Consider the following 10,021-nt stretch of genomic DNA (forward strand, 5'->3'; position numbering starts at 1 on the left):
ACACACACACACACACACACACACACACACACACACACTATAACATAAAAAAATTGGAAGAAACAAAAATTTAGGTATAAATTCAATTGAAGTATAAACATTCTTGTACATTTTCTAGTAGCATTCTTTTCCTCACACATGTTTTCAGTGTTGTAATCACAGGACACACACTTGGGTATCCTGCCTTTTCCCTGCGTAAGATAAATACTATAAATACTATTCAGTGTTGCCACTTCCGTATCTTCATCAGAACTATTTATTTTTATATTTTCTTAGAGAGCAAGAGAGAGTGTGAGCAGGGGAGAGAGGCAGAGGGGGAGAGAGAGAAAGAGAGAGAGAGAGAGAAAGAGAGAATCCCAAGCAGGCTCCACACTCAGCACAGAGCCGGACACAGGCTACATCCCATGACCCTGAGATCATGACTTGAGCTGAAATCAAGAGTTGGACACTCAACCGACTGGGCCACCCGGGCGCCCCTTCATCAGCACTATTCTTAATGGCCACACAACACTTCATGGAATAGCTGTGCCACAAGTAGTGGTGAACTTGTGTATGTGGAAGTGAAAATGCTCTGGAGAGACACGGAGGCTCCCCTTTAAAGCATTTGATTTTCTCTTTACTCCTTCCCATACCTACCCCCAAAACATCACTGTGGAAAGATCAAAACTGTGAGTGTTTCTGGAAATAGAGTAATAAAAAGAGAGGAAAGGGAGGTTAGCCAACAGCCCTTAGTTTTCCAGAGTCATCCAGAAACTTGGATTCTCCCAGACCTGAAATCCCCTCCTGAAACCCTGAACCGGCGAGGTCCTCACTGTGCTACCTTGTGGCTGTGTCTATGAATTGCACCTCCTCTTGACTAGCATGGCTGGCACCCCTGATCTTTCCATGTGGAGGAGCCACTGAAAGTTTGGAGGAGTCAAGGCAAGTTTGTCTCCTTGCCTTCGGTTGGTGCCTGAGTGTGAGCTCCCCTCCCTGCTGCACTGGCAGGGCTCCCTCCCATCACTCTAGTTTCCACACTGGGGCTGAAGTCCAGCCATGACCCCCAGCCTGCTTGTCAGGGATCCAGGTGTCTTGCCCTGCCCTGGCGAGACCCTTTCCCTAGGGGGGTGGACCCCAATCCCCAGCTGAGAGGGTCCCTCTCTAAAATGGACACTGTCCTGGGAACCTGAGCACAGCCACCCTCCTTCCTGGCTGTGCAAATGGCTGTGCCCTCTGCCCTGCATGGGCACAGGAGGGTGAGGGACAGCCCAGGCTGAGGTCAGCGTGGCCCTGTTCCCATGGGCAGTGTAACTGGGACTGCTCAGCCTTGTCTGTGAACCAGCCCCCGCCCTGCCCTCCTTTCCCCTCCCTGATGACCTGCCTGTGAGGCCCAGTACCATGGCAGCTGGTGTGGCGAAACAGGTGGGAGGGGGTTGCCACAGGGATCTCTGTACTGGCCACTTGGCTTTTGGCTGGATTACTCACTTGGTGATTCACATGCCCGAGTCTGTTCCCAGGCCACTTCCTTCAGTAATCAGTTTCTTTTTGAAAATGTACTATTCACCTGACCCAGAATTAAAGAATAAGGGCTCAAGCCCTGGGTCTCATGTGAAAGGCAAGCAGCATGGAAGACAGGCTGCCTTCTGGTTCCCTCAGGATTGTCCTCTCCTGCGTCTTGCCCTCAGGAGGGCTTGAGGGGCTGAGCCAGGGCGCCTGGCAGCAGATGGGATCTTCCCTTCAGCAGAGAGAAGATAGAGTCTCACTAGCATGAGGGGGGCTGGCCTGTGGATTCCTCTCCCTGGACACTCCCAATGAACGAGCTCCACCTCTGGATATCACCGGAAACTTTTCTCACAAATGCCCTTCCCTGCCATTGTCGAGGCCTATCAGGGATTCATACATCCTGCTGGGGGAAGAATTCTGGGCCTGGGCGTATGATAGTGGAGGTGGCAGGCCTGAAGGCATCGTGCAAGGTGTGGCTTTTCCCAGTGGCCCTCTTTGGACAACAAATCCAAGACAATCTAACTGCAGCTAATCAGGACTTTAAAAAAATGTTTATTTATTTATTTTGAGAGAGCATGAGCACAGAGGACAGAGAAAAAGAATCCCAAGCAGGCCGTGAGCCACCAGCACAGAGTCTGATGTGGGGCTCAGTTTCACGAACCATGAGATCATGACTTCAGCCGAAATCAAGAGTTGGACGCTCAACTGAATGAGCCACCCAGGCACCCCCAGGATTTTTTTTCTTTTTTTTCTTTTACTTATACTTAAAAAAACACACATACTCTATGGCCTTTAAATATATCTTTAAATATGGCCTTTAAATATATCTTTAAATATACTTCGAATCACTGGTGATATACATATACATAGTTTTTTCACAGTTGCGATTCAATAAGTAGGTTATTCAGTCCTGTTTTTTTCTCCACTTTATTGCTTATAGAATTTACTTGTACTTATTTTTAATTTTTATTTTTTTAAAATTTATTTATTTTGAGAGAGACAAGGAGTGGGGACTGGGGGAGAGGCAGAGCAAGAGAGAGAAACAGAGAAGCCCAAGCAGGCTCTGCATTGTCAGCACTGAGCCCCATGCATAGCTTGAACTCACAAAATGGTGAGATGATGACCTCAGCTGAAACTAAGAGTCCGACGCTTAATGGACTGAGCCACCCAGGTTCCTCTCCTCATACTTAATTTTAAAAGCCTCAAGACCAGTTGCCATTTAACTTTATGGAGGTCACAGCTCTCTTTGATAATCCGCCAAAATATGACCTCTCTCCCCAACCCAAAGGACACATACACATGGCCTCCGGTGCCATCTGAGGAGGCATCCAGACTCACAGAAACCCACCCTCATACCAGGTTAATATCCCTGGTGTTGCATTATGAGCTCCCAAGGGCCAGTATTAAGCCTTTTGTTTGTGTATTCCATCTGTATTAGCCCCAAAGGTTTCTGGAACTTTTAGTACTTTAGTTATTTGAGACAAGGCTTGTTTAAAGACCGACTTAGTGCTAGCTGGATAGTACATTGTGAGGCATTCCGGTTGTTTCCAGTCGGTGGCAGTTGTGACCCAATGCTGCTGTCCACTCCTACCTACAGTTTGCTTTTCTTTTCTTCATCCCACAGGGCCTGTTTTGGGGAGGTGTTTGGGCTTGAAAAACACATGGACTTTACTGGCTCTGTACTTTTTCTCATGCACAAGGAAAGCCTCCTTCTCTTTGGTCCAGGTTCCCCTCCACCCTGCACAAGACCCTCTCAAATGCTGCAGGTCTCCTCAGAGCCTTCCCTGAGCCCCACACGTGGGAGTGTGCGTCTTCTGCACCTCTGCCCACCCCTTGTCTTCACCAGTTTGGGCCTCTCTAGCAAACTATCACAGACTGGGTAGCTTGTAACCAATAGAAACTTATTTCCCACAATTCTGGAGGCTGGAGGTATATGAGATCTGGGTGCCAGCACAGCCAGGTTCTGGCAAGAGTCTGGTTCCTGATTTCCTCATATGCTGGAAAAAGAACAAGCTCTCTGGAATCCCTTTTTGAAGGGTGCTAATCCCATTCAGAGGGCTCATCCTTATGAGCAAAGGCTGCACATAATATATCACATTGGGGTTCGGATTTCAGCACGAATATGGGGGGGATACAAGCATTCAATCCACTGTACTCCTCTCTGGTGGTACTCAGCACATTCCATGTTCCCGCTGAGAAAATGTTGCATACACATCCTATCTCCTTTATTAGACTTGGATACTTCATGTATTTGACACCCAGAACAGATCATTTTAATATGCCTCTTCTCTGTAAGACAAAATTATTCTCAGGAAGATTGCAAAAATCAGGAATCGCTATTTTCTTGACTTGTTCTTTAGTTTTATTGCAATACCTTGGAAGACGGCACACCAGCCTCATCCACACAAGAGCTGGCTCACTCTTTGCAGGAAGAATTTTGCCCAGAGTTTCTGCTCTCAAAGGAACAGGAGGCCTCCTGACTCTGATCCCTTTCCCGAAAGAACCCTCTTGCTAATCATGGCTGCTTCCCTCAGCTTTTGGACAAACCAGACCCCGGGAAAGGCAGCAGCTGAGCACCGTAAGAGCTGTTGAAGGAAATCTGGACGCCCAGCAACCTGGGGGAGGCCATCCTGCCCTTCAGCCTCCTTCTTGGCACTGATGGCTTCCAACCTCCAGGTCTCCGCTAAATAGTCTGGGCCAATAACAGCACAGTGGAAGAACAAAGGGAAGTATGTTCACCCAAAGGAATGAACAAGTCACAACCACATATGTGTGCCCTAGATGAATCTCACCAGGATAATGTTGAGGAAAAAGCCAGAAGCAGAAGTGAGCATGCTATATAGTTCCGTAAATGAAAAGTTCTCCCAAAGACAAAATACTCTCTGTTAAGGCTCAAGGGGGGGAGGGTACACAATGGAGGCTTCTGGGATGCAGGTTCTGACTATGAAAATTCATTGAGTAGTTATGATATAGACGCTTTTCTAGATCTATGGAAAATAAACAAAAACAACATTCTGGGAAGAATATCAGGACAGGCCCTTTAACAAAATCCCTGTCAACCCAGAGAATGAAAATTATCAGCTATTCTGCCTGGCTGGCTCCATATCATTATTGTCACATTTGGACATGGCTTTACACCTGAGATGATGCATGCAAAAAATCAGCATAGTGCTTGGCACAGAAAATTCTCAGTAAATGGTAATAATTGGTGCTACCAATAAATATTGATGTAGGATACAAAATAATAATAAAATAATCGACGGCCTTTTTTTCTTGTAGGGGAAACAAAAGATTCTAGAATTTTCAGGTATACTCTTAGTTACTAAATTCCTGTTTCTCAAGGCTTTTGGAGCTCCTTCCAAAGACAGTCTTTGAGGAAAGAAAAATCTAAGCCTTTTCCTTAGAGTGACTAGCTCCTGACCAGTAACCAGCACACACACATAAATCCCAAATACCTGTCTAATTTGGCCAACCTGTTCAGTTTACTTCATATCCATCATTTACTGATCCAATACACTGTTTAGCCAGGAACCTGGAATCCACCTACCTGGTCAAGAAATTGGATCTGCCTTTGGCCATCAATCAAGTTGATAAATTTATAAATCAAATAGGTGTGACTGCCGTTGGATTCCTCCATCTCAGAGTAAAACTTGGGCAGAAAAACATGAAGTCTAGTAAATATGCAACGTGATCTCTTCTTTAGACCTGACCAGAAACAGAACTCTACAAATATCTCTCTCCACTGAGCTGGCTGGCAATCAGTCAATCTCAGCAAAATGGAGCATTTCATTGCAGGCTGTGCTCCCCAACCACAAATTAGATGCCAAATTAACTTCCGGAAAGATCCCCAACTCTCTGAGATCATTCTCCGCCCAAGTCTTAACATGACGGGTTCTGAATCAGACATGAAGGAGAGAATTCAGTGCAAGCCACAAGTACTTTTAGACTTCTACCCCCAGACAGATCTCCTAAAATTCTAGTCCTGCATGAACAGCGATGTCTCTGTGACCTGTGACGCCACTAATAGAATCAAGTTCTGTCCCACACCATCAAGAACACTCAGTAAATTTGTCCCACAAATGTTCTTTGTGACACACATTTAAGAAAGAAAATCCATGCCCATTTCTGCAGAAAAGACAGGCACTTACCTAGTCCCAGGCTTTGTCCATGGGCACTTGATTGGATAAAGACACACAAAACCAAGAAAACAGAGATACACAGGGGACTTTCCATTTCTCCTGTCTCACCCGGGGTCCGAGGTCTTCTTGCTAATTTCTGAAGTTAAAGAGACCAGATTGCCTATTGATACTTTGTCAGGGAAGCCTGCTCATTAATAATTAACATCTGACCATGTTACCCAGTGTCCACTTCTCTTACTACCCCCTCCCCGCACAGGCCCAAATCTATATCTCTTACCAAAAAAGTTGATTTACAGAAGCTTTTTAAAAATCCTGATACATTTTGAACATCAAATGTCTTGTCATGTATTCTCATCTTCTTTGGCCAAGGTCATAGTTCCAAATTAATCAATTTAGGTTAATGTGTTGTGTTGGGAAATTCTGTCAAGAGTCAGGGATCAGTGGCTCCCACACAGTGGCCTAGCTTTCCCTCTGACAGAGGGGATGCTGGTTCATGGAAGTGGTATTTCAAATTGCAGACTAAGCACAAAGAAAAAGGGAAGGGGTCGTCCAGGTGGAGAGCTGCCGGAGGGTCCATTATCTGTGGAATTTAGCAGAATGGCTGGTGCCTCAAGTCAAAGCTATAATGTTTCTATAGCTGAAGGGGGCAGAAAAGCTCTAACCTCAGGGTAAGAAGGAGCTGATGCAGTGGCAAAGATTCAGGAATGGATGCCTTTGCTGGGGACCCCATTGGGAGATGATCCTAGAAAAAACTCTTCTGTGCTAATTAATGTAGAGGGCTGAGAAGTCAGGCAGAGGAAATGCTACTGTGTAAGACTCTTGTGATATTCCTTGGGTCTCTAGTTTTATTTCAAGTTCATTTGTTCAGCTTTTTTCCCCTGCATACCTAATATGTGCCAGGCACTGTTTTAGGCACTTGGGGCATACAAGTGAACAAAACAGAGCAAGATTTTAGTCTTTGTGAAGCTTACATACCATTGAAGGCAGGAGAAGTCAGATGATAGACAATAGACATAATAAGAGATTTATGTAGACTGTAGAGTGCAATGAGAACTATGGAAAAAAGGAAAGTATAGCAGAATATAGGGGCTGGGGGAAGGTAGTGATTTTAAATAGAATGGTCAGGGTGAGCCTTGTTGGAAAGTTGAACTTTAAACAAGTATTTCAGTGAGTTGCCTCTGTGGACATCTTGGGAAAGAGAGCTTCAGATAGCCAGAGCAGCTAGTGCAAAGGTCCTGAGGTAGGAACATGCCTGATCTGTTCCTGGAATAACAAAGAAGCCAATGAGCAAGGAGATACCATTGTAAAGATGTTGACTTTTATGATCTGAGAGACAGGAAATCATACTGAGAAGAGTGACATGATTTGTATTACATTTTCAAAAGATCATTCTGGTTTGCAAGGCCAAGAACAGATTATAAATGAGCAAGGTGCAAGCGGGGGACATGTGTGAGGAGGCGATTGCAGTGATCCAGTGAGAAGTGATGGTAGCTTGGTTCAGCATGGTTAACAGTGGAATTGAGGAGTGGTGGATGGGTGTTGGGTATATTTGGAAGATGGGTGCAACAGAGTTTCCTGACTACTGGAATGTGAGCTACAAGGCAAAGAGAGGCACTGAGGATGACTTCAAGGACTTTGGATCGGGCAAGTGCACAATGGGGTTGATATCAGCCGAGGTGGGGAAGGCTGTGAGTGGAACAGGTTTGGTGGAGCAAGATTAGGCGATCAGCTTTGGCCCTGTGGAGTCTGAGATGCCTCTCAGACATTCAGCTGGAAATGCTGAGTAGGCGGTTAGATAAGTTGGGCATCTGCTCTGCAAATTAACCCATCAAGATACCAGTGAATCCAAGTGGCTTCGGAATACCAAGACCCTTCCTTCCCAAATTTCTCCAGAGTACACCCTCTTACCACTTTCTACACGGGAAGAAGGCTTCAAAGTTCTAGCTGTTGTAAGTCCCTGCTTCACCAAAAACTTTCTCTGCTATCATCATATGCCAACTCATTTTGCGAGGCTCTCCCGGGCTGGGATAGGATGAGAGATGTCTGCTTCCTGTCTGCCCATGCTCCGCCTGCCTGTCTTTGCCCCATCACCCTCCTCTGGTGGTTTTAATGTGCAAGCTCTGTTGTGTTTCCTCAGAGCTGGCCAGGGAGACTCCTGGCAGGGAAGAGGGGAGGGCTTCACAGAGAATGAGGTTGCCAGAGCCTGAGGATGCTGGGCCTACTATCTACTAGCCGAGCAAAATGTTACTTAACCTTAATGATCTCCTCACCTATAAACTGGGATAATATGAGCCTGAGATAATACTTTGAAATACTAACTTCATATTATTTTTCTCCCAACATCTCCCCTCCCCCACCCCATTCCCCTTTCCACTTCTAAGAAGGGCAAAGTAGAGAGAATTCTACAAATCCTTTGTCTTCCCCAAACTTAGGACCTAGGACAAGCGAATTATAACCAAGAAAGATAAGCAAAGAGGTAAACATGTTTTGCTTTGGTTTTATATTTATTTATTTATTTTGAGAAAAAGAGAAAGAGAGCACGGGCATGAGTGGAGAAGGGACAGAGAGAGAGAGAGAGAGAGAGAGAGAGAGAGAGAGAATATCCCAAGCAGGCTCCATGCCCAGTGTGGAGCCCAGCATGGGGCTCGATCTCATTACGGTGAGATCACGACTTGAGCCATAATCAAGAGTCATTTGCTTAACTGATTGAGCCACCCAGGCACCCCAAGGGTAAACATGTTTTAAAGGGAGCAGGAGCACCCCCCACCTTCTCATTACCAGAGAGAGTCTCTTGGGCTTTGCAAGCCAGTGGAGATGAAAAGATCATAGGTCTGAGGGCAGAGGAGACCGTCCCTGGCTTCACAGAGACCCTGCTGGAAGCTGGTAAGAACCCACGGAGGAAGCACCTATGTGGTGCTGGCAGATGGGTAAAAAGATGCCCCCTGTGCCTGGTGTGAGGTAGGACAGCATTGAGCCTTCATTGCTAAGAGGTCATGGAAGACAGGGAGGACAGGCCCCTCAGTGGCCACCTGGGGGGGGATGAATAACAGAGAACCAGGTGCCACGCCCACCCCCAGGCCTAGGTATTGCTGTGTCTGAATAGGAACTGTGACACAATGGGGGTGGGGCTGGGGAGGAAAGAGGAAATCAGGGAGGGCTTGAAAAATAGGAGTTTGGAGTCCGTAATTCAGATGGCTTACAGAGAGTAAAGACATTTCTTATACATCAGAATTTGTGGACTGAGAATCATCTCGGTACAAAAGCAGATACGTCCAGCCAAGTGCCTGGTTCATAGTAGAGGTTCAGGAAATGTAGTGACTGTTTTGGAGGCAGCATACTCAGTGGTCAAAAGTCCAGTCTTTGGAATCAGACAGATCTCAGTTCAAATGCCTGGCCTGTCACTTACTAACTGGGTGACCTGGGGCAAGACATGAATGCTCTGAGCTTTAGTTTTTTTCTTTCATCTGTACTGGGACTACTGGTGTCTACCTGGTCAGATTACAGGGGGTAATGGAAAGAGGTAGAGCAATCCTGGCAAGCAGGAAATACTAAATGGCAGCTATTATTATTGTTTAATTGTTTTTAATTTATGTAGGGAATCAAGAGGGTCTCCAGGAGGTGGGAGGTAGCTAACAGTAGGGCCATAGGGATGAAATGAAAAAGGTAGCCAAATAGAGGGTCTGGACCAGGGGTTTTGAAGTCTCTTTGAGCACTGGAGTCAGAGTCAGCCTGAGAGCTCAGGGAGTGGATGGGTTTGGGGCCAACCCTAAGAACAATCCAATTAAAGCTTCTAGGGCTGAGGCCTGGAGAACTTTCATTTGAAAAACAAGTTCTCCAGGAAGTTTGAACCGTTGCCTCTAACTGGCTCCTGTGAGGTCTATCAGGGCCCAAGAAGAACATAATTGGTCCTAGAGATGTTTTTATATCTTCTGCTAGAGGCTGGATGTGGGTTCCTCTCTAGAATTCATATGTTAAAGTATAGCCCCCAAGGTGATGGTGGTAGAGATGTGATCTTTGGGAGATGATAAGGTCGTAAGGTCAGAACCCTCATGAGTGGGGGCAGTGTCTTTGTAAGAAAGACCCCACACAGATTCCTTACTTCTTTAAAAAAAATTCTTTTTTTAATGTTTATTTATTTTTGGGAGAGAGACAGAGTACAAGTGGAGAAGGGGCAGAGAGAAAGAGACGCAGAATCTGAAGCAGGCTCCAGGCTCTGAGCTGTCAGCACAGAGCTGGATGAGGGGCTTGAACTCACGAACCGTGAGATCATGACCTGAGCCAAAGTCAGATGTTTAACCAACTGAGCCACCCAGGTGCCCCAATTCCTTGCTTCTTTGTTCCTGTGAGGTTATAGTGAGAACACGGCCATCTATGAGGACCTCACCAGACCCCACATCTGC

At 46.0% G+C, this 10,021-nt stretch overlaps 1 protein-coding gene across 1 annotated transcript in view; it reads right to left on the minus strand.

Moving 5' to 3' along the window:
• Positions 1-5,715, minus strand: part of LIPC (lipase C, hepatic type) — a 133,713-nt gene extending 127,998 nt beyond the window's left edge. The window contains exon 1 of the mRNA XM_077748850.1: positions 5,631-5,715. Within this exon, the coding sequence (XP_077604976.1) occupies positions 5,631-5,715 (85 nt within the window). The remainder of the gene's footprint in view (positions 1-5,630) is intronic.
• Positions 5,716-10,021: the final 4,306 nt, after the last annotated feature.

The sequence above is a fragment of the Crocuta crocuta genome, unplaced genomic scaffold (assembly GCF_008692635.1).
Source record: "Crocuta crocuta isolate KB4526 unplaced genomic scaffold, BGI_CrCroc_1.0 scaffold130, whole genome shotgun sequence".
In the NCBI taxonomy this organism is placed as follows: Eukaryota; Metazoa; Chordata; class Mammalia; order Carnivora; family Hyaenidae; genus Crocuta; species Crocuta crocuta.